Source organism: Ruditapes philippinarum, unplaced genomic scaffold (genome assembly GCF_026571515.1).
Source record: "Ruditapes philippinarum isolate M1 unplaced genomic scaffold, ASM2657151v2 ctg2217_1_1_1_1, whole genome shotgun sequence".
Taxonomy (NCBI): Eukaryota; Metazoa; Mollusca; class Bivalvia; order Venerida; family Veneridae; genus Ruditapes; species Ruditapes philippinarum.
The window spans coordinates 89775-116543 of record NW_026856504.1 but is presented as its reverse complement, the minus strand read 5'-3'; the positions used below and the strand labels follow the sequence as shown (position 1 = coordinate 116543).

At 32.9% G+C, this 26769-nt stretch overlaps 1 protein-coding gene across 1 annotated transcript in view; it reads right to left on the bottom strand.

The window, feature by feature from the left end:
- The window catches only part of LOC132746792 (phospholipase D1-like), a gene marked incomplete at its 3' end in the record, with an annotated part of 52751 nt that overhangs the window by 6540 nt on the left and 19442 nt on the right, over nucleotides 1-26769 (bottom strand). The window contains exons 5-8 of the mRNA XM_060736043.1: nucleotides 16233-16361; nucleotides 12533-12668; nucleotides 6038-6103; nucleotides 4710-4867 (exon numbers count right to left, since the gene is read on the bottom strand). Of these exons, the coding sequence (XP_060592026.1) occupies nucleotides 4710-4867; nucleotides 6038-6103; nucleotides 12533-12668; nucleotides 16233-16361 (489 nt within the window). The remainder of the gene's footprint in view (nucleotides 1-4709; nucleotides 4868-6037; nucleotides 6104-12532; nucleotides 12669-16232; nucleotides 16362-26769) is intronic.

Genomic DNA, 26769 nt, shown 5'->3' with positions numbered 1-26769 from the left:
CAGAAAAGCCATTCCTGGGTAACCAGACATGACTCCCATCCATCAAATTAACCACTGCATAGGGGAAAAGCAGCTCATTGTTTGACACCAGGTCGAAAAGCAATACCAACACACTACCACTGAACAAAACTGCAATAACAAACGCAATGGTTGTCCAATCGCGACAAATTTCACCCAACTCTGGGTAAAAACATATAGCCGGAGTTGTTTATAACGCAATCTGGTGTATCATAGAGACAGTTCTACAGTGATGATCACAAACACGAGTGGGGTATCCATTAATATTCATGACCACCATGGTAGCAAGTGTAATGGAAAAGCGTAACACCATAATGAACTCGGGCTAGCGAAGCAAAAACGCAAAGCAACTGTGGTTTCACCAAGTACTGTGGGCAAAACACACTTGACCCAGTCCATAACATGAACTAGATGTACTACAATGACGGTGCCAGTACCCAAAAATGATAGTCTCAACAGAAACGATAGACATCTACCACCATAGACACTGCATAAGGATGGTGCAACATTGTAAAGTACATGGGTCGTTTTAGCAACATAGCAATATGCAATACCGATTCAACCCCGCAATCAGGGGAATCAACCCGACCTGAAAATGCGCTCATGTGATTATGTATAATTATATATATATATATAAATATAGATACACCGGCACCAGTGTCATTCCGTAGCAGCGGCTTGTCACCGGGTACCCAGGGAAAAACAGCTGCCACTTAATGAACCACTGAGTAAAAACAATATAACGCTGCCTGTTTCTACTAAATACCTTATGCCAAAATTTCTCAAATTACTGCTGGTAACCGACAAGTCTGACTCCCTTATAACAATTACAAAAGAGCGACTAAAATGTAATATTAAAGAAATTATTTGCACCTAATAAAATTCCTATTGTGTAACTTGTAGCACGCATACAATCGCGAATCACACAGTAATGTAAGTTTAATGTCAACAAAAACTTAGCGAATGTAAAGGAAATAGACACTGAGGCACGGAAATATAAATTCAACTGTTTTTCAAAAATGAAGAAAAGTCACTACATCAAGTCCATCAAGCGCTGAACACAAACGCAAAGCTATTTACAAGTCCATGATAAATCGCCAAATCCTTGGTCACATCTGGTAAATGTATGCTGTATATGATGTAGTGTAGTTGAAACATGATGGAGCATACTCCCATCTACGTGCAGCATCCGTACCAACAGTGTCCACAACATATCTACAACATAAAACTACGAAGAAACAGTCAATGTGCTCTTTAAAAGGTTAACTGTACTACAAGAATGATGTGAATAAACATTCAAAATATCTTATAAAAGTCCTGGCTATTAGGAACTTAGAAACAATGGGGTGTGGTGGGTGGGTAGAATTCTCGTAAAGGTACTACTATAAGTCTGAATGCGTTGTCGAAAGCAAGTGGGAGAATTGCGCGATTTTCACGTATTTATAGCAATGTAACTGTAAACGACTGTAGCTCGGTTTATGTACGTATGTGTAATGACATACTTAATAGAAACGGGTACCAATATTAATGTAATACACGGACTATTTCTTTCTCGAAAATAAATTGAATTATTTTGAATGAAAATAATTATTATTATTTTACTATACGAAAGAAAAAAGAATACCAAATAAATTCAAATAGCAAATTTATTTTGTACGAGCATACGCTGCAATTCAGCTTGTATCATAGCTTTTATACAAGTCAAATAGATCAATAAAATATATAATGGAGGTAATGGCCGCTCTGAATAACCAGTCGAGGTATCTCGCCTGATTCCTATAAACATGTACCTAATGCAGCGAAACAGCAAGAAAGCCAGACGTGTCGCGCTAATATTTAATTTCAAGCTTATTAAATAAAAACACATGTGCCATACTGAAACCATTTAACATTGGCTACCGGGTAACCAGACCCGAATGCCAAATAGTTTACCGGCTAATGCAAAAGAATGTGACACATCTGACTTCTTCTACAAATAAATTTTCGCCACAATAAATTGATTAATTTTACTTCTCCTAAAATAAATTTTCGCCACAATAAATTGATTAATTTATCCCCCAAATTTATTCATACTATTTTTTTTTTATTAAAGAGGCCGGTAACAACTTCCCAGGTCTATACATGGCGTGATCCTAAATGCTTGACAATAGCATCCTTAATATAATCTAGATAGAATTCCAAACCTACTGTATTGAGATGTACGCCATCATCTCGAAAAAAGGCCGTGGCCGCATCAATATCAGGTATAATGATATCACTTAAGCCTGATGACGTAACAATTTTTCTGGCTAGACGATTAAGGCGTTTTCTTTTCATTTCGATATTTCGATATCCCCTAATAGCACCTGACCAATTTTGACATTGTAAAATATCAACCCAGATTATCACAGTATGAGGAAAGGCTTCCCTTAAATATGTAATTTCTTGTTCAATTAAAAGTCGTAGTTGTACTGTATTGACCGACACAAGGTCGTTACCACCTAAATGAATAAAAATAATAGAAGGTGGAGAAGAAAACAACACCTGCATTTCTATTAGGCGTCTAAAACCACCCCATCTGAGGCCTCTCTCTGCCCACCAGGCAATGGACACATCCTTCAAGCCCAAATTCTCCTTAGCCGCATTCTTTGCATAATTCCCGGCCCAGTATGGGATTGAATCCCCAGAATCCAAACATCGGCTTCGTTCTGCAACATGCGCTCATCAACGGAGTCCTCCAACGTTAACGCTGTAGAAGCTGGTCTCTTTCGGCCTCTCGTTGTTCTAGCATTACTATCCTCTTCCTGAGGAGAAGGCAATGTTACAGCTGTCCTGCGACCACGTGGCATAGCGTTACACAGCAAATTAGAATTCTCGTAAAGGTACTACTGTAAGTCTGAATGCGTTGTCGAAAGCAAGTGGGAGAATTGCGCGATTTTCACGTATTTATAGCAATGTAACTGTAAACGACTGTAGCTCAGTTTATGTACGTATGTGTAATGACATACTTAATAGAAACGGGTACCAATATTAATGTAATACACAGACTATTTCTTTCTCGAAAATAAATTGAATTATTTTGAATGAAAATAATTATTATTAAACGAACAGCAGTTACCTCATAAAGATAAAGTCCGATTACACCGGCATATGTTTACATTTGGGTAATGGATAATGATTTAAGGAACATACATGTAGTTTACTTTGTTTGTTAATAATAATTCCCCAATTGTAAATATTGCCTATTCCATATTTGTCAGATAAAGATTTTTAAAGTAGGTCTCGGCAAAGTTTCACTGTTTTTAATTAATTCAAATTTGTCACTTATAGACAGCTCCCATCAACCGATTTTAACTTATCAATTCCTCGTGCATTTTGGCATTTATATAAAACGGTAACATATATACCTTAAAATAAATCAAACTGTGAAATGAGACATAATAAACAAAACAGACAATCATTGTTCCGTTACCGCTCAGTTAGCGTATTATACACAACCAATTGATAAGTACACAAGGTAATTCACACCTTCGTCGTCCGGTATTGTCAGGGTAATTGTCTATATAATTGACTGTGTAGTCCCCTATCAACCATCCGATATTCGGTTTTTACAGATTCCGGTATTGTCAATGTTTAATACAATAGTTAAAAGAAGGGAAAATTTGGGACTGAATTATTCGTACGGTATTTAGAGAGTTCCGATTTTCTCAGCGTCCGGTTTTCTCAAATTTTACTGTATATACAATGTATCTATAGGATGGTTGAGATATTCAATGAGTCATACAATATATCTCAACATTTACAAATCCCTTATGACATATTGTCATACTATGAATTTCTTATTACATTAAAGCTCTGCCTACTGTATTATTCAAATCTTTGGTAACTGAGCACTTTAAGTGTTAAGATCTGTATTGGATTTTCATATCAACAATCTACCATAGAGACAAACATTATTCAAACAGAACTGACATAATATAAATTGTTCATAGATTTGCTCTCTTTTTCATTGTAAAACCAGAGAATAATAACATTTACATGTATATTTAAAATTTTGAATTGAAACAAATATGCAATCTTTCTTTTATTAATCATGGAAGAAATCATTTAAAGGGTGTACACTTGCATTAATTGTTGCTTTTTTCAACTTACAGGGGCATTTAATACACTAGTTTATGACCTCAGAGATTTAGAAAATGAAATGTCCAAGTTATATTGGCCCTAGCATTATTATCATCTTTGTCTTTAGTTAGAGGTAAACTTCTTTTCAAGTTTGTAAACCAAGATCCTTTAGCCCAAGTTAGACAAAAATTTGCATCATTTTTCTCAAACTTACATTGGTAAAAAAATCTAAAATTTAAACACTTGTTTCACAAGGCCTTGACACAAGTTGTGACAACTGTATTAAGTTTGTTAGTCTGCTGAATTTAATACATTATTGGTCAGATCTCATCTCACATGCATACATTCCTACAAGCATAACTGGATAACTAACTACTAATTACCAATTTCTTGGCAAGTGATCAACTTCTAATCCCACACAATTTCTGAATCAGCAGTGAGAAACTAATTACCATAAGATTCAATGTTCCAAGATTAATGTCATGGAGAAATTTCGCATTGCCTAAGAATCATAATCAGCAACAACAGGATTACATAACCAATGCTCTCTGTATTGAGATAAGCATGTAGTATATCAGCCATATACAAACCTTTTACTCCATCGACCAGCAACATGATATTTTTTAAGACATCCACAGCAGCCTATGGAGATTCTGCGACCACCTGAACATTTGTTGACATCCCCTTCTTTCCATTTCTGACCAAGTCTGTTCACAAATGATAACTCACTTACATCCAGAAACTTCAACTGAAAAAGTGAAATCATTTCTTCTCTTACTTTATATTTGAGCCGCGTCATGACAAAACCAATATAATGGGTTTGCGACTAGCATGGATCCAGACCAGCCTGCGAATCAGCACAGTCTGATCAGGATCCATGCTGTTCACTTACAAACCCTATTACAAGTAGAGAATCTGATAGCGAACAGCATGGATCCTGATCAGACTGCGCGGATGCGCAGGCTGGTCTGGATCCATGCTGGTTGCAAACCCATTATGTTGATTTTGTCATGGCACGGCTCATTTGTATTATTCATTGTTGATTATATAGCAGCTGAATGGTTTACTTTTCTACTGTATTAAAATGTTCTTAGAGTAAGCCTCTGTAAGTTTATTAAAGTAAGACAAAACTTCAACAGAATAGGATTGTTCCCATAACATACTGTACAATTAAATACAAAACCATGATGACAGCTCTCTTCTATATATATGTAACATGGGAGTAAGTGGAAATATACAGTGAGAATTCGTCAAGTCTCTATATAGCAAACTGCTAGCCCTGTTAAAGCTCTACTTTATAAGAACTTGTATTGAAAATGACAAAATTTCAATGAAGCGTTTAACTTCAGTCACAAAAAAATATTTTTAGTAGGAAGGCTATATTTCATTAACTACTATTTTCAACTCTTATCCAATTGTAATATTGTACAATGTGACAATTGGACAACATTTAAGATTTTCATCAGAAGCTTGAAAAGCTGTAACTAGGCTTGATACTGGTTCTATAGTACTGTATTTATGTTTAGTTTATTCCCATTGGTAATATAACTAAGAATACACTGTATGATATAATTTAAGCCGCATCACGACAAAACCAACATAATGCGTTTGCGACCATGCTGTTCGCTTACCAACCCTATTACAAGTAGCAATACTGATAGCGAACAGCATGGATCCTGATCAGACTGCACGGATGCGCAGGCTGGTCTGGATCCATGCTGGTCGCAAACCCATTACGTTGGTCTTGTCATGGCGCGGCTCATTTGTTTGATTTTCAAACTTCTGAAACATTTGCTATGCTATTTACTGCAGTTATAGAATCAAGAGAAAGCAAAACATGTTGTTAAATATTACAATATTATGGCATAGGCCTGTTTATAATGGAACATTGTTTGAATGGGTAATATGAGGTATTTACCACTTCAGTATGGTTCCTATACCATTTAGATTCCAGAATACTCTGTAGATACAGCTCCAGATGTTGCTGAAAGTATAACAAAAAAAAATCTTTATGTATATAATATATTGTTTCAAATATATCTCTGTAAATTTATATAAAATATTCCAGAGTTTACAGCTCAGTTTAAAGTGAACAACTCTCAACTCTGTATGGGATAAAATGCAGGTGACTTGCTTCGAATCTGGAACAAATATCAAAAGATTTTAAAAATCTGAATGTGACAGAAGATGATCTAAAAGCACAAAACACATATCAAATTAAAGACATTTGCTACATATTTATTTATGCATACAGGTCTAATTTTATTTCTTTTCTAATGTATCTTTTACAATTTATTCTAAAATCATGCAAATTTTCAATAAATCCAATGAGACAGTTCTGCCAACATGTATAATTATGTCTATGTAATAACAGCAGCAAACATCCATAAATGTCACACATTCAGTAAACAAAGGATGTCACATCATACATTAACTTGTGGTTATCATCTCTGATTGCCTCCAGGACTTGAGGAAGATAACATGCAAAATAATATAAAGCCTAATTGTGATAAAAAGTACAGTTAAATAGGGCAACTTATTTAATAAAGTGGGCCATTAAACAAGACCACTAACAAGGAATTGAAATCAAATTGGATGTGCTTTAGACCCTGATCATTTTTAAGTTAGCACATCTGTTACCATTATAATTTCAAACAAGAGATAATTGTCAATCTCTTTGATCAAGTGGATAAAAAATATTCAATGTTGACTATAACTAAGAGAATTATTTCAGATATAAGGGGATTGGTTTGATAATAAACTTATTGGAGAGGGGAAAAAGGCCTTATTTCAACCCCAAATCAGTCCTTTAAAGGTACTGGTAATGGACAGTTGAGTTTTTCAATGCAGGGGGAGTCTACTGTACACAACATGACATATCTGATATAATAACCGTTGACAACTGAAGACTCTCTATTGACCAGAAACAACAACACCTTTATAAGCCATATCAATAAAATACCTGCCAATAAAGCTATCTTATAATCAGTGCAGCTTTACAAACAATAAAACTAAGATCAATATATACAGGTATTGTTTTCAGCTGACAATTATTACCCTACATCAGCTGCTTATATCATTAACACTTAGCTAAATAAATATAATTTCATGTTTACAGTCTGCCAAGTTATAACACTGTATAGATATTTTTTGAGTTCCTGTAACATTCCAACAATTACTTTCCTTGTTGTTGCTTTGTTTCATATGAAACAAATATCATTATAATATATTGGTAAAAAAGTCAAACCAAACTCTGACCTGCAAAGCTTTAAAAACTAATAGACCAAACTTACTGACAAGCAAAGCTTTAAAAACTATCTGAAGCCCAGTAGAGTTGTAAAGATAAACTCAAACTTATAATGTGATTAAGTCTCACAAAAATTCAATGAGCTGAGGTCAAGGGTTACATTTTATCTATGTCATCCACCATCAGTCATAATATTTTTGTCTTGTGGTAATTAGCAGAGATATATATGCCATTAAAAATCCAATGTCATCAAAAATACATGCAAGTGACATATTTATAACATAATGTGTACTCATTGTAAACTTTGAGCCATTAAAGTGATGGGTTTGTATCGAGATTTATCATAAACTTCTCTGATGACCAGCAATGAAGACAGGGTCACATTGGTCATTTTGTGAACAAAACTGGCATACAAAATGATACAAACAGTAACTTTATCCATGGAAAAATAAGGTTTTAAGTTACAGCAACACTGTTAAAGTCATGTTTAATGGTGGAGGAATACCTAATCTGTTCCTACTTGTATTATTTTTAAACATCAGGCACCAGACAAAACTTGAAAATAAACACAGAAAATCCATATACAGCCATCTGGGTAAGTTTCTCTAATCAAAAATTCCGTTGCAGGATTTGATGAGATGGAGGAGCAAAAGATTAAAGAAGTCTGCAGCCCTAAGCATTTAGGCATGGATTCTACTACATGTACATTTGTTCATCATACCAACCAATAAATGAACTTGTTCCATTTTTAATTAAATAATATAATGTAATCATTGTTGCCATTAGTAACCAAAAATGACTTTTATAAGTCCTTGCTTTCTATTTTTGGAGAATATAGCAAATACATTATGCTTGATTCCAGAAGTTTAAACTGCTTCTTTCATAAACTTAGGTTTACAATTAATTTTAATTAATTTTGGTTCAAGTAGCAGTGGGTCACAGACTCTAATAATTCTATATTTCTAGTAAAGTATTAATACTAGATCAGGTATTAAATCACGTATCTTAACATAGACTTAACCTTTGTACTTAAAGGAAAATAAAGGAAGAGCAAAACTAAGTGTAATAATTATATCATAATTATTGAATATTTTATATCTACTTCAAATGCAACATAAAATAGGGAAATTTTGGTCAAAGGATGCAACTTTACTGATCTTATTAAATACAAGTGACTTAATAATGTACAGTCATTAACAACAATACTGATTCAGCTTAAAAACAAATCAACAACAGGAAACAATTTGTAAAATTCTGCGAAAAATGCAGTAATGCAAATATCTTAGAAATTAGATCATAGGAAGATTACTTAAATTATTCATCCTTTATATTGCACATAAATATTCAATACATAAATATTATCATAAACATCCTGCTTTACATTTTGAGCTGTCTGTTGTTAATTTAAGAGATTTTGTAATTAAAATACTTAAATTTTATAACTTGTATATTTTCATATAAAAGATATGCAGATAGCTTTATTTGTTCTCTCCTACTCTATAACACCTCATTTTGTTAGTATAAGAAATCCTAAAACAATGAATGAAACGAATACCAAAATAACACCAAACAAATTAACCAAAAATATTATACTCCTGAGTTTATCATACTTGACTCAAATATATATAATACAAATACAAATCATACTGTACTGTACTATACTGTACTGTACTGCATTATTGTTCACATATTTTTCTACAGCACCACAATAAACAGGAATTCTTTGCCAGACAATAAAAAATATCCAAATATTTTTTAAAAATTGTTGAAGTTGTCATAAAGAAAAGAAAATGAGGAAAATGAATAAGTAAGAATAAGTAAGTAGTCACATTGTGTACTTAAGGGACATGTGATACATATTATATCAACATATACAAATATTCAACTCAAAGAACAAAAACGCCAGGCTGCCCCATGTGCCGTCACTGTCAAAGTTCATTTAGTATTTACATAGTGATCAAAAGTATTGAACACAATAGTAAGAAAAGTTCAGTTTCAAATATAATTTACATATGATACTATTCATTCATTTGTTATCTTCATCAAATTCAACATTCAAATTAAAAACAAATATAATTATGAGTAATTGTACAGTTCCATGTGACAATGAATTTAGTCCATTACACTGATAATTGTCTTGACTGTTTTACAACTTTCATTTATTTTTATTTCATCTTAATCATTTATGAATTATATAATTTAGTGTGTAATATTAAAGTAATGTGTACATATTGTAAATACACTTTAAGTTTCATGGACAATCTATTTTTATTGCATTTTTGTGTGTTGTATATGAGCAGCGTCATGACAAAACCAACATAGTGCGTTTGCGACCAGCATGGATCCAGACCAGCCTGAGCATCCGTGCAGTCTGATCAGGATCCATGCTGTTTGCTATCATTTTCTCTACTTGTAAAAGGGTATGTAAGCAAACAGCATGGATCCTGATCAGACTGCGCGGATGCTGGCCGCAAACAAACTATGTTGGTTTTGTCATGAGACGGCTCATATTCATTTGATGTGTAGCAAAATACATGTAGTATTTGTTATAGAATATTTCCCTGAATAAAATGATACAATTAACTGTTTACCTAAAAGATAAACTGCTGACAATGACAAGTTACTAAAATTAAAATAAACTTAAAATGCATATTTTTTTATCAATTTGTAACAAAGTGACCAAGAGCACACAGTTATTTTATTCATCCATCATAAATACAAAGTTAATTGGCATCCCAGGTTGATATATGACTCAATTTCATCATGTCAACAGCTTGTATTTCATATCAACATGTTTTTTTATCTTGTATTATAATTATAGGAATACAGGAAGAAACAATCATGAATATCTGAGCGACAACAGATGTATTTATGTTAATGAGCTGGTTAAACAAAGGTGTGCAAATTAAGTTACAACACAAAATTATACAAGATATCTCTTTAGTTTCATATAATTATAGCAGTTCATACTTATTTTTGTTTCATATTCCTCACTTTGTTACAAAAACTCGGCTTGAATTAAGATATTTTACTGCTCATATACCTTAATAAATTCATATGTTAAAATTATATCCCCTATCAAAAAGGATTAATCCTCACAATCTATGTATCAAGCTAACACTGGATTACAGAACCACAGGAACTTGCATGTCACTAATGGACACAGTCATATACTGAAGCCTGGAACAATGCAGGTATCAAGACTGTGGCCGACAATAAACCTACAAAAACCTTTTATTTCCTTTTAACATGACTGAGAATCAGACAAAATAACTTAATTTGTTTTGTTTTTCTTATTAGAACCATTTCTCTGATGATTTTTATACTGGAATTTCCATGCTTTAGGCAGTCTAAAAGTGGTTAAAAGGAATTTTAATAAATAATGTATATAATCAGAATACATGATTATACTAAACTTAGAACTGGAAAAAAGTAAGGAACCTGGACAAACTGAAACGAAGTGCAGTCTAAGCCTGGTTCTATGTGATGTCATAGGCTTTACACTATCATGAGGGATACTGTAAAATTAGAAATTTTAGAGCGGTATTAAATTTTTGATAACAATTAACTTCACAAATCAAAGATTCTGTGAAAATAAGTGTTCACTTAGTATTACATAAATTTAACAGAACTGAAATAAGAAATTCACTAAATTTTGGCCTCGCAGAAAAATCTGTTTTACAATAAACTGTCACATGATATTATTCATGGGGTAAAGATACTGTAAATGAAAACCTGTCAAATAAGTAATCATTCAATCAAAATGATCTTATGAATATGACAGAAAACATATGGCTGTCTAAAACAGCTGGTGAATGTCTAGTATTAATCAATAATATAATTATGCCTATTTTCATATGTTTCAAATGGTAGATATCTCCTTAAATTAGTTCAGCTTTCTTTTTGTCAATGCAGATTCTAGCAATGCTAATTTTGGCAAATGACCATGGATTTCACTAGTTTCTGAGTGATTTTTACATAAAAATACCCCAAAGAAACACAAGTTGATATAACATTCAGAGTGGTTTGATATACTAGCCAAACTCAAGGGGGTGCCATGACCACAATCCTCTGATAATGGGGGGGGGGGGTCATCTACTGCATAAAGATGAGCAAAGTCCCTACCAAGTTTCACAAACCTAAGCTTATTCATTTTCAAGTTCTTGAGCTGACAATGGCTTAACACAGTGTCCCTATGACCTTAACCTAATGACCTTGAAATCAATGGGGGTCATCTACTTGCCATGACCATCTTTTCTATCAAGCATGAAATGACAAACGTAATACTTATCAAGTAACTTAGGGACACTGATGTGGCTTATGGACAGACAGTTGGACAGACAAGCGGACATACCGTGATATGGCTGAAGTTAACTTAGGGCATATGAAAATGGCAAAAAAAAATCAAAAATATACAACCCAGCACCTGTTATTCACATTTTCTGATCAGGGCAATTTGGCTAACTTATAGTTATTTTCAAACAGGTATACTTCTATCTTAATCAATTGTCACATCAAATTACATTACTGCACTTGAAAAAAACCTTAACACAAGTGCATTGTAACAACCAAAAATTGTTTCACTTCTCATACAATAGTTGTAAATAAACTCCTTAATGTTTCTGTAGTCAAGGATCTTAAATGACTCATCTTGGTGACAACAGTAAACAGCTGATCAATGTCAAATTTTAATTCAAAGTCTTCAGTGTTAGCTGACACATTCTAGTGATATACATTTTACATAAATATAAACTTAATATAAAAACAGGGACAGTTGAAAAATTCATTTTATTAGTCTCCAACTAAAAAAGTACATAAATACACATTTTCTAATGAAAAAGATTTCAGGCTTAATTTATGAATCTGTTTTTTTTTTCCAAATGTCTGGCTTATGGTTGATTCTTAACCAAACTTTTAACCAAGAGACCTGCATAGTGTGTTATATTACATTCTTGTTTCTGTCTTACGATTGGCTACCCGCACTCGGAAAAGAAGTGACTTCTATGCAAAATAAGTACATGTCCAAAGTCTGGTGTAGGGGCAGTTAAACAGGGGAAATGGGAAAAAAGTACATGTACAGCAGAAATGATATGATTGAGGTGTCCCCAACTGACAGACTTTATTATTACGTAAATAATCACAAAATTAAGTTAACAGACTACTTACCCTTCTTTTCTCTAGACCTTCCTCTCTCACCATTATCTCTGGTTTATTAGGAAATCTTGAGATGGATTTTCTTTGTTTTTTCTTGATTTTTCTTTCTTTTCTCTCCTCTCTGATACTTTGCCGTCGTTCCCTATGTCTGTAACACAATTATTATATGGTGATGTCATCAACGCGAACACTTCTATTTCAATTATTGTAAAAACAAAGCTGAACTATTTTATGTCAGGTCCTTTGCTGAAAACAGTCCACTTTCAGGGGACTCATTTTACAATTCTAAAATTAAAAGAAATAGTCTAAAGTATTACTAAAAATTTCATTAGGTTACTGCTATACTTTCTTATTATACTACACCAGTACTGGTAAATTCACATGTGGTTAAAAAATCTTTGAGCTTTCATCAACATTATTTGTTTTTGGGTTTTTACATCACATCGACACAGTATAGGTCATATCGAGACAACTTCCAGCTTTACTGGTGGAGAAAGACCTCAGGTGCCCTTCCGTGCATATTTCAGGCACGAAGAGGCACCTGAGTAGAACCGCAGACGCTCCGTAAGCTAGCTGGATAGCTTCCTCACATGAAAGAATCCAAAGTCTCTGTCAGATTCGAACCCACAGCGGTGAGGGGCAAGTGATTTGAATTCAACGACGTTAACCACACAGCCATGGACGCCCCTTTCATTATCATTAAAGAATTTAAACTAATATTTTGCTTTAATATGCTCTGATGATTCCATGAAAAGGAAGAAAAAGTACCATAAACAATGTTCATCACTTGAAACTAATATTGAATGTTGGCATTTCAGACCAAAATAATGATCAGGTTTCATAACAAAAACAAGTCAGTGATTTTGTCTTGTTAGGAATATTTGCCATATTAAGTAAGTATTATATACAATGTGGTATTATATACAATGACTACTTTTATGTTGTGTTGTCTCCATTACAAGATTACAATCATGGTTACAAATTGTAGGGCAAACATAAAGCTGCATCTTGTTTATAGTACAGTAGAAATTCTCACTGTCAATCTGTGATTAAAGTCAATTATCTCGATGTGTCAAAGTTAAGAAGATTTTGTCCGCTATATATTCTTTATTAAAACCTATACATGAGTCAAATTTTTTTGTGTGTTGATTTATTTAATTTGACAAAAAGTTTTTTTCTGGTCCATAAAAAAATAATTTGAGAACATTTCACCACAAATAAGTTGGGAGACCATTGATTAATTTGACGCTTTCGATTCAAGACATTTTTTTTACATCTTTTCTAGCTGCAAAGATGATTTCTGGTCAACTTGTATGACAGGTGCTAATTACACTGACTTTGTATGCCTTAAAATGTGCAATGATATGCTCTTATTGTTATCATTCTAACTGCCGTAGTTGGATTTAAAAATGAGCCGCGTCCCGACATAACCAACGCATCTGCGCAGTCTGATCAGGATACATACTGTTCGTTATCAGTTTCTGTACTTGTAATAGGGTTTGTAAGCGAACAGCATGGATCCTGATCAGACTCAGGGCTTAAAATTGATTTTCTTTTCTTACTGTATGATGTGATACATGTTTGTGTTTTCCATAATACATGAACACTGCATTTAATTCTTACATTTTCTAAGAAATGTTATTTTGTTTTAACTAAATCATTAAAATTAATGGAAACCATTTAATTCCTCCCTAAAACCCTTAGAACTTATTCAAGCCAATGAACGAAAAAAACTCTGTCCTGATCTTGGATTTTCAACATAATTAATCTTCTTCAATCTTAATGAAGATGTTGACAATACTTCAGTATGACATTATACATCACAACCTCATTAACATTGCACTAAGCACTTTAAACTTTCGAATCAATTTAAAACCTAGTCTTCTGGACCAGCACTTAATTTAACAGGAGACTTTTGTTAACAGAGAAGTTTATTTTACAGAAATTTCCCCCCTGTGTTATGGTATCAAAGAGTCATTTGAGAGTCATTTGATCTCTCTCATTGCATGATGCTGCAAATTGTATTCCTGTCTGACAGAAAATCTCACCATTAATTTCTTTTCTTACATCTTCTGAGATACGTCTCATGTGACACAATATAAGATTTACAGATGCTGCTGTTGCTAGTATATTTAAATAAGAAGCTTCAGCATGTCTCATAAATCAAAATACACAATGATAATATTGTGATCATACAGTGATAACAATATGAACAACACCACAATAATACTGCTTCATCATGTACGTGAAATAGTTATTCTAGATATTGCTACAACAATTTTTTGTTTTTAAACTGTCTACTCCCTAAGTTTGTGTTTCAAACTTGCTTTACTGTCGATTTCCAAAATGTGGATTTTCAGTTTAATGAATTCTGATTGTAATTTGAAATTCAGATTACTAGATAAATCAGCCAACAGTATAGACAGACATCAGTGACAGTTACAATCTCCTTGCTAATAGCACATTAAATGTACTGGCTTGACATTAATTATTGTCAAGTACAGTACAAAACATTACACCTATAAACTTTATAAAAAACGCTTTAAGCCTCAGCAGTAACCTGATTTCTCAGTAAGGAACCTTTAATCTTAAGACTAAATATAACCACAGAAGCATAAGGCCAAAGACCTGACCTAACCAAGAAAGTAAAGTGCTTAGATTAGATCTGGCCACTCCGTAAAGTAAGTTAAAGCCTAATATTGACCTGACCACACAGTAAATCAAAGCATAGAAGGCACTGAATTTGTTTGGGTCTCAGAATGTCAGAAAGGTGAGGGTTCTGAGATTATAAATCAATTTGTTTGTATAGTGTCACCAATGCTGTTTCCAGTGTTATAACTATAGTAAATTGGCTACAAGACTAATTGCAACACTGCACTGATATTCAATTCAATGTTTATTTGGCTTTAAAAAAAAAGAAAGAAAAAAGAGTTGCCTGAACAGGGATTTGAACTCCAGACCTCTTGCATCCAAAGCAAGCATGTAAACCCTACAACCAGGAAAAGTTATAAGTTTAAAAACCCAAAGAGAAACCATATTTTTCCCAAAATTTAGTTTTTAATTAAGCATGTTTATTAAAAGAAAACAAAATATTAAAAATTTTAAACCAATCGGGAACAAATTTTTTTATTAGGGAAAATTTAAGGCGGCCCTTTTCATTTGAAAATTTCTTTTTGATGATCTCCATTTAATTTTTTGGTTTTAAATTTGAAAATTTTGAGGGGGAAAGAAAACCGCTCTGAAAGAGTTTTGGACATTTTCCCGGTTTTGGGAAATAAGAGATCAGGGTCTGAAATTTCGTTTCCATTATTTGTTTGGTCTGACCTCCCAAACAAATAAAAACTAAGCGTTCAGACTGGACCTAACCACTCAGTAAAGAAAGTTAAAACCTTTAATTGGACCAACCACTCAGTAAAGAAGTTCAATGCCTTGACCTGGCCACACAGTAAAAAAATCCAGTCTATTTCTTGACCTGACCACTCAGTAAAAAAGCTCAAAGCCTATGTCCTTACCTGACCTCTCAGTAAAAAAGCACAGTCTATTCCTGGACCTGAGCACTCAGTAAAGAAGCCCAAATCCTATGCCTGAACTGACCACTCAGTAATTAAGCTTAAATAATAATAATGTGTATGACTGAACCTGCAGGAGATTACAAGCTATCATTAAAGACTGGACCTGACCTCTAAGTAAAGAATGTATTGAGAAGACTTACTGTTTAGTCGGCATTGGGAGTGTATATCTGGCCCTAAACAGACGTAATGCTTTGTGCAAACTGTCGAAATGTTTGAACCTTCGTCTAACCATCCACTTATACTCGCCATGGGTGATCTCTATAGTGTACCTGCAGATAAAGAAAAACAAATGAACTGTAATAATTTTAATTCACAGTATTTTACTCTATTATCTTGTCTGCAAATTTAGTACAGAATTGTAATTTAACTATACAGACAGCATGTGATGACCTGATTTTTTTGTTTGTTTGTTTCGGGTTTTAAGTCACATCGACACAGTATAGGTCATATTGCAACAATCCAGCTTTACTGGTGGAGGAAAACCTCAAATGCCCTTCCGTGCATTTTTTCAGGCACGAACGGGCACCTGAGTAGAACCACCGATGTTCCGTACGCTAATGATCTGATTTAAACAACCTACAAATTGCTCTAGCATTTAAGTTTTCTTACAACTTTTATTCTTTCAACTTGTGACATTTTTAGTGTAAAATCAGCTCAGTGGTATATTATTTAAAGCTGCATTTAATGAATTTCATAAAAACAGAAATAGCAACATTTCATAGATATTTTATTGGGTTTCATATTGACTCGAGATCTTATTTTTGTGTCCAGACAACCAAAATGAATTTTATAAACATAAACATTTAGCGTTACCATGGGGTTTTCCGTTTAAAATCGTAATTTAAGAACAAGTTTCGATGAGGTTTACAACAATACTGATTAAAAAAGGTTTATAACACTAAAGATTGCTTGGTTTTTAGGCAGACGGCAAAATATTTTAACAAAATTATTCAATGCATCTTGAAATGCATTTTGAAATACATACAAGCTTCATGATCTCAAAACGTAACTTGTATATGTAAATAAATCAAGCTAGGTACCTTAAGACAAAGATTAACGTATTTGTATAAGCTATAAAAATTGCTGCTAATAAAACAGGACAACTAAACCTGTTACATTGTAGGGCAAAGATGACATAAAACTGTCTAGTTATGTTTACGACTTGTTTTATAACAGTCTTTTCACAAAAGTATACGATTCTAGATTTTAACACTTAAAATATTCTAAGGACATTTTTTCCTGTCATCATCAAAAACAATAAATTTTACAACAAACTACAACTGGATTACACACAGATGCATATTCATATACAAGAGAGCCATGATTGCTGTGTATCGCTCTCCAGAATTAAAAGGAATATTTTGCTCTCTTTTTTTCACATAAAGGGAAACACAATTCCATGCAGAAAAACCTTGTATTATGACTCCTCGGAATCAATTAAGCAATCCTAGAAGTCAGTCCCCAACAAGTCTATTTAAGAATTTCAGCAAGGAAAGGGGTTAAAGACTATGCTGGTGACACTTTTATTTCTTAGTCTAATCATTAAACATCAAAATAATGATATACAGTTTAAACCTTTGTCATCAACATTCTGAAGATGTAATCAAAATGTAAATGAGGCTGACCTCCAACAAGGTAAAGTGCAGTGCATCATTTAATGTCCACTTTAATCAATGTAGCATAAACTGACATACTCTACAACTATAAAAGGTGTCTAGTTTATGACAGGTTTGTATAATATAACTATGTTCATGAATATTTTCAATCTGTCCTCGAATATAAATTTTTTTTTTTTGCAATTTTACAATGACGATATGTATAACTGAGTCTGTTTACCTGAATTTGAACAATTCGACCCTCTAAGCTATGAATTTGAATCTCAGTAGGGACTTTGGATTCTTTCAAGTAAGGAACTTACATGTATAAATATATATGACTTACAGAAAGTCAGAGGTTCTGCTAAGGTGCTTGCTTATGCCTTGAATACAATTCATGAAAGGTTAGATGAGGTTAGTTGCCATGGTATGTCTTAAAACTCAACAAAAATAAGATAAGAATAATCAATATTTAGATTCTTATCAAAAGAACAAGATTTCTTCTTTCATACATTTACATTTTGCTGTTGAGCTTGCCGATAGTACTTATTTTCACTTTATCAATAATAACGTAGTTTAAATTTCAATCATATTGATGTTGCCAAGATTATTATGTGACAGTCTTACAAGTTAGTAATCAAAGTAACACTATGGCTTATTATATTTACCCACTGTCATTATCTTAGGACAATAGGGGATAGTAGTTGCATGGGAAAGGTGTTGGGTACCTTAATGTGGTTGAACTGGAAACAATCAGGAATCTGTTCACAAGAAAAATCCCTGAGAGTTGGGAAGGTCTGGACTTTAATAGCCAAGTGTTAACAGAGTAGGCTTGTTTTGTCAGTGTATGTCACTATAAGATATTTTGGTTGTAATTTCATAATCTGCATTGACTACACCAAACATGTAAACTTTAGTCAAGAATCAACAGCTTGTTAATCTTATCAAAGAGCGCACAAACTTCAGAGTAAAATATAGCATTTCTATACCTTTAACATAAGTCAATAAATCTTATTTTATACAACAATATATGTTACAACATAAAAAATCAGGTATATAACAAGTCAATAACTTATTTATACCTGTTGTTGGCTGATCAATGGGAGCCCACACAATTTCTATATATTATTGTGATATAGTGAGTCATACAATCCAATACTTATACAGTAACAGCTGTTCTAATATATTATATATACAACAAAAAACATACAGTCATATATGACCAATTTAACCCTTTACCCAAGCAGGACCAAGTACAGGAACCATGACCTTTGACTTGCATTTACCCTTACCCTGATAAATATCTAAGATGGACTTGTCCGTGATCTTTCAATGTGGGTAGATTTACCATCCATTATTTTGAGAGAAAATTTTAACTTGAAAAATACTCTGACTGAATAAGTAACAGTTGAAATGATGATTGAACCACAAGGTTGTGTCGGCTGATCTTGGCCTGCACTGGTTTCTATCATAATTCATATGTATATACAGTTCCCAACAGCAAGCTACGAGTTAAAGTCTCATTTCTGCCTATTTCAGAAATTCAGGTATTTACTATAGTCATAAAGGAACCATTGTTTATATTTTTTTTTTTAAACTCAAGATTACTTTTAATTATTTGATCATGCCAAGCACTTTCAATTCTGTCTTAAAAACATGCAGATCCTCTAAAATTAATATAATGAATAATGGACACCACACCTTGTACTTGGGGCTGCTTATTGATTTATTATTAATATTTACTAGAATATAAGTTCAATATTGCATCATATACAATATATGCAGTCCACCACAGTAAACTGCAGAGATGTGAAGTCTTGATTCAAGTTTTTATTGCAGTTAATATAACAATTAAGGGGACAGGGGGGAGCTGTCCTACAATCCAAACATTGAATTATTCAAAATATGGCAGTATCACTTGGAGAAAAACAAAAGATACTGAGATTTGATTGAAAGTAAATTGTCAGTCTATATTGGAAGCAACCTTTAATTCACTTGTTATAAACTTTTGATACCTAGAGAACCTCAACTAATCACAGACAGTAATTGTCTTCTATCTGTCTCAATATATAACCAATGTGAAAAATCACTGGAGATGATAAGCTGTTGTTGATGTATTGTTTTCTCCTTGACTTAAATACTCACCACAGCTTCTATATAGCTCTATATTTTGTCTTACAATATCAAGTTACAAGTAATGATAAAGATGTAATTATACTTATTAATGTTCTTTTTTTGGTTTACAAGTTATTTTGATTTTTACCTGTTCACTGGATGGGCATAATGTCACTTTCATTAATTTTTTTTTATACAACAATTTTTGTTTGTTTCTTTCTTTTAACGCCTTTTCCCAACAGTATTTCAGTCATATAGGCAGGTAGTTTCCTAACCATCATTCCTGGAGAGTTACACCAGTACTAGACTACCTTCCTCCACGCTAAACTACCAATAATGCAACAATAAAAGCTTGCCTACACCACTAGAATTAGGATGTTCCAACAGTCTGTACAGTGTCCAAGTCCAAATTCAAATATACACCAGTGGTTTTTCTCACCTTAGCCACTTGATTTTGGGAAAAATTATAGCTAAAATTGCTTATTTGGAAAGTAAAAAGTAAGTTTAAGTTCAGATTTTTGGAAAACTTCATGATTTTAAAGAAAATTTCAATTGGGAAGAGGCCTTTTATTGGAGTCTGTTATGTAAGAAGGAAAATCACTGTATAAAACAAAGGTTAATTTACCAAGTAGCTCCTTCAAATCCAAATTTTGCTATCATAAAAGCTATTGTGGCTTTTGCAATTTTTAAAATATAAAACCTATTAAATTCTAAATAAACTATGAAGCAGGTGTATAACACATTTGGCATGGTGATACCAACACAGTTGGCATGGTGACACCAACACTGTTGGCATGGTGACACCGACACAGTTGCCATGGTGACACAGTTGGCATGGTGACACCGGCACAGTTGGCATGGTGACACTGACACAGTTGGCATGGTGACACCAACACAGTTGGCATGGTGACAACGACACAGTTGCCATGGTGACACACACAGTTGCCATGGTGACACACAGTTGGCATGGTGACACAGACACAGTTGGCATGGTGACCAGACACAGTTGGCATGGTGACAGTGACACAGTTGGCATGGTGACACCAACACAGTTGGCATGGTGACACACAAATAGTTGGCATGGTGACACAAACACTGTTGGCATGGTGACACACACACAGACTGGCTCTACACTGAAGGCTAGGCAAGTAATATCACCCCTAGCAATGAAACTCAGAAAGGGGTCAAATAAGGCAACATAGAAATGACAGACTTGTTTTATCTCCCTATTATGTTTATATTAAATAAATTATTATTGTTTAAAATAATTATATCCCATTAAAATAATTTATATTACATTTATGTATAAAACAGATTCTATTACAAAATTAATCTATAAAATGAAATGCTTTTTCAAAATTGCTTTATATTCTTATTGAAATTATATGACAGACAATTACACTAATAACAAAATATCCAATCAGGATCAATAACTCTACACTGAAATACAACATTTCTAATGCAACATCAATGTTTTTTATATTTTCCATTTATAAATGCAACATGAATGCTTCTATATTTTCAGTTTTATCAGGTAATCATTATTGTTCAAATAAACAATATTAAAACCTCATAGTAATACAAATTGTAGATAAATTTAATTGACGTCTGTCAAAAAACAATCTAACACAAACAATCTAACAAAGATAAAACATGACAGCAAAAGAAGAAAAAAAATTCATAAACTAGAAATGTGTCATCATGCCACGGATGCCCCCGCATGCAGCCAAAATTTCAGATGTTATAATATTTAGTTCCAAATTTGTTTGCACAAATTATTGTTTCATTTTAAGTTCAAAGCCCTTTAAACTTTTCAGTGTTAACACAAACCATTTTCATACAATATTCAAGGCACTGAAATTATTCAGTCTTAACCTTTTGAAAATAGCATATTTCATATTTGTAGCCAAAATAATGGCTATACATACATTTCCACAAAAGTATGAGTGCTGAAACAAAAAGTTCAAAAAATTTCCAATATTCAATAAAGATAAGGTTGTCCAAAATCATTAAACCATGACCAAATTCAAACTTAAACTGCTTATTCCTAAGACGTATCTATATTATTTTCAAAGTGAAAGGGACATAACTCTGCCAAAAAATCATCGAACCATGACCAAATTCCAACTTGACCTGCCCATTCCTTTGACATGTCCATATGTCAAATTTGAGTTGAATATAAAACACTGTTGGTTAGATAATAAACAGAAACTGTAAATTTCATATTATTTTCAAAGTGAAAGGGGCATTACTCTGCCAAAAATCATTGAACCATGACCAAATTCGAAATTGGCCTGGGCATTCCAGAAACATATCCATAAGTCAAATTTGAGTAGAATGTGTTGTACTGTTGGGGAAATAATGAACGGAAACTGAAAATTTCATATTATTTACAAAGAAAAAGGGGCATAACTCTGCCAAAAATCATCGAACCATGACCAAATTCAAACTTTACCTGTATTTTCTCATGACATATCCATATGTCAAATTTGAGTTGAATGTGTTGTACCGTTTGGGAGATAATGAACGGAAACTGAAAATTTCACATTATTTTCAAAGTAAAGGGGGCATAACTCTGCCAAAAATCATCGAACCATGACCAAATTCGAACTTGACCTGTATTTTCTCATGACATATCCATATGTCAAATTTGAGTTGAATGTGTTGTACCGTTGGGGAGACAATGACAGAAACTGAAAATTTCATATTATTTTCAAAGTAAAAGGGGCATAACTCTGCCAAAAATCATCGAACCATGACCAAATTCGAACTTGACCTGTATTTTCCTATGACATATCCATATGTCAAATTTGAGTTGAATGTGTTGTACCATTGGGGAGATAATGAACGGAAACTGAAAATTTCATATTATTTTCAAAGTAAAAGGGGCATAACTCTGCCAAAAATCATCGAACCATGACCAAATTCGAACTTGACCTGTATTTTCTCATGACATATCCATATTTCAAATTTAAGTTGAATGTGTTGTATCGTTGGGGAGATAATGAATGGAAACTGATGATGACGGAATGACGGAAGGACGGAACAGGGTAACACTATATGCCCCGGCCATTACATGGCGGGGGCATAAAAAAATGCAATATCAACATCATAATATATATTTATCTCAACACTTATCACAGAAATACAGAGCAGTTTATATCTAATGTTCATGTAACAGTAATGGCAATAACCAACTTTTCTCTTTGACTATAAGTGACCATAATTATACATGTATATGATGACTATATCAATCTACCAAAATTAAGTAACAATACAACCCACATAAAGTAAGTACTAAAGTTTCTAGATGAGTCTCATAAGGGAATTAAAGTCTGACAGCTTTATGTGAGGTCAAATAATATAACACCTGGTGTACAGAAACCAACAAATCTTCATCTCTGATCATTGATTAAATGATTATATATACATCAATAAGAATATAATTATACTAAAATCACTAAAAATGTAAGAATGAACAGATTGTAATACAAACTTCAAATAACTCACAATGTTTAAACTCATCAGAAATTCAAACTGTTTCAATTGTAATATTTATCAATTTTCTAATGTTCATATTGTATTTTTCATGTGAGTTGCCAGGAAACTTTATTTCTATTTCTTATTTCAACAAGAAATAAACTAACTTGTTAACAATATCAAGCTAGGTACTTTTCTATTCTGTAACAATTAATATGCAATATTTTTAATGAAGGATGATCATGAATGTATATATAACAAGGATCTAGGCTGATATAACAAGTTCTATATCATTTTTACAATCTCCTATATCTGATACAGGAAATAACTAATTACTGTAACAGGTCATACTTTAACTTTATACAACAGTGTGAACATTTTAATATTCAATTGAATATAATGTATTACATGATACTTATTTTCTAAGTACATTTAAAACAATGTTTCCCTTTAATTTTCAGTACATTTTTACTTTTTCACCTTGTTGAATTAATTTGTGTAATGGATTTTCTACATGCTATAAATTTTGGCTCCGATTTCAATACTAAAATAGATTTTCAAAGAACAAAATGTCTGTAAATATAAGCTAGCCTAAATCATCACTGGTGATATACAGGGCATAGAAATACAGGCTGGCCTGGATCTTCACTGGTGGCTTATCAGGCATAGAAATACAGGCTATGGCCTTGATCATCACTAGTAACATACCAGGCATGGAAATACAGGCTGGCCTGGATCTTCACTGCTGGCATATCAGACATAGAAATATAGGCTGGCCTAGATTTTCACTGGTGGCATACCAGACATGGAAATACAGGCTGGCCTGGATCTTCACTAGTAAAATACCAGGTATGGCCTGGATCTTCACTGGTGGTATACCAGGTATGGAAATACAGGCTGGCCTAGATCTTCACTGCTGGCATATCAGACATAGAAATAAAGGCTGGCCTAGATTTTCACTGGTGGCATACCAGACATGGAAATACAGGCTGGCCTGGATCTTCACTAGTAAAATACCAGGCTGGCCTGGATCTTCACTGGTGGCATACCAGGTATGGAAATACAGGCTGGCCTAGATCTTCACTGCTGGCATATCAGACATAAAAATACAGGCTAGCCTGGATCTTCACTGGTAACATACCAGGCATGGAAATACAGGCTGGCCTGGATCTTCACTGGTGGTATACCAGACATGGAAATACAGGCTGGCCTGGCAAAAATTCCTCATCCAAGGGATTGCGGATTGAAGCTTTACTTAAGTTGCAAGCATGTTTCCTCATATGACACTAGTACTGGTTATAATTCCAGGAATCCAACTGTGAGTGACTTAAATAAGGTTTAAGACTAATGCTTATAAAATAGATCATGATCATTTCAGGTCCTGTGTTTCTAGAAATCACAAGATTCAGATGTACTGGGCTTTATTGATCTACACCTACAACAACACAGTGTGTACTTTACAATAACTGAGCTTATTTAACAAAAAGCTTGCATGACCTCAGCAAGGTCTCCTTAATCAGCTTAATATGTTCTCAGTGTTTCTATGTCACATTCTGTCACAATCTATCACAAGACACATTAAGTTAGTTTCAATAAATCATTCTTTCATCTTTAAGGTTATTTTGTCAATTAACAATCCCATACATACAGATGAACTTTTAACAAATCAAATTTTACAGTCTGTAGAGAATTAAGAAGCATGAGACAAACTTCTGGAAAATTCGGAAAATTTGATATCAACGTAAGCCTAAGAGGGCTGAAATTGGTAACATGAAATTTAATTTACACTAAATTGGTGTAATGAACTTAACTTTGTTTTTAATTTGGAACAGTAAATCATTAGTTTAATAAGGAAATATGGTTCAATACATATTAAAATGTACTCTTTTAATAAACAAATATATTTTGAAGGAAATACTTCAATAAGCATTAGATGGTTTCTAGTCTAATTATTTTTTTTATTGATTGTAAATATCACATGTATGTAAATATGTTCTTATGTGATGAATAAAATATGCTTGAAATTGAGCTTTGATTCAGTAAAATTAATTCAATATAAATAAATAAACACTGTAATAGATATTCTGAGCTCAATGTTGACCTTTACATGTATTGTAAATAGAAAATGAAAACATAAAACAATACAAAGCTGCACATGTACCAACATCACTTGATAGTGAATATATTCTTGATTATTAGTGTTAAAAAAGAAGGAAATTCCAAGTTTCATATCAATGTATCAATATAATTTGTCAGATATTCATGTTTGACCTATATTATATAAAAGAGTTAATATAATGTATGAGAATGTAGTATTATAAGCATGGTTCACATCACCATGACCATTTTATACATGCAGCGGTCAATTTGCACTTGATAACATAAGCTATTAAAGCTACTGCCATAGGCATATTATACTTGTATAACACAAGGAAATACCCAAAATATATCACTCATGTAATTACCTCAGACTTAATAATGCAATTCAAAGACAACTCCAGAAATTTTACATGAAAAAGCAATAAAGATTATTTAGAGATCAATTTTCCTCTAATAAAAATACTCATGAGACTTTTTTTGTAAAGATATTAGAAAAGATTAGCATGACACTGTACTTGACTATACGATATGGATCAAGGCAATCAATACACAGGAAGTAATGTTTCACTTTTAACATGCTATCAATAAATCAGTACGGTATATTGAAAATAATCTATATTTTAATTGTTTACATAAATACACAGACTACAAAACCTGTATTGCTTTATGAAGCATTTAAATCTTTCGTTTTTTTTAAAGAAAGATAAGTTGATATTTAAAAATATGGGGAGGATTTGTAACGCTGAAAAATAACTTAAGGCTCAAAACCCATTACACCACCAAATTTTCTTTAAAAAGATGGTTATTTGTGAATTAATCCTGGTCGCCCTGAAGCAATCATGGAATCATGATTTAACTTACCTTTACATAAGTACATACATGTATATGTAAATATCAGATAAGATAAACCTTAGATTATAACTGTTTTCAAAGGATTAGGAAAAGCAATTATTTGCTTTTACTAGCAGTAAAGCTTATGATTGTTTCTATTCGTGTAAATCAACATGTTAACTAGAAATGTGTCATCATGCCACGGATGCCCCCCATGCAGCCAAAATTTCAAATGTTACAATATTTAGTTTCAAATTTGTTTGCACAAATTATTTTTTTCTTTCAAAGTTCAAAGCCCTTAAAACTTTTCAATGTTAACAGAAACCATTTTTATACAATGTTCAAGGCACTGAAATTATTCAGTCTTAACCTTTTGAAAAAAGCATATTGCATATTTGTAGCCAAAATAATGGCTATTTACATTTCCACAAAAGTATGAGTGATGAAACTGAAAGTGCAAAAATTTTCCAACATTCAGGAAAGATAAGTTTGTCCAAAATCATTGAGCCACGACCAAATTCAAACTTAAACATGTATCTATATTATTTTCAAAGTG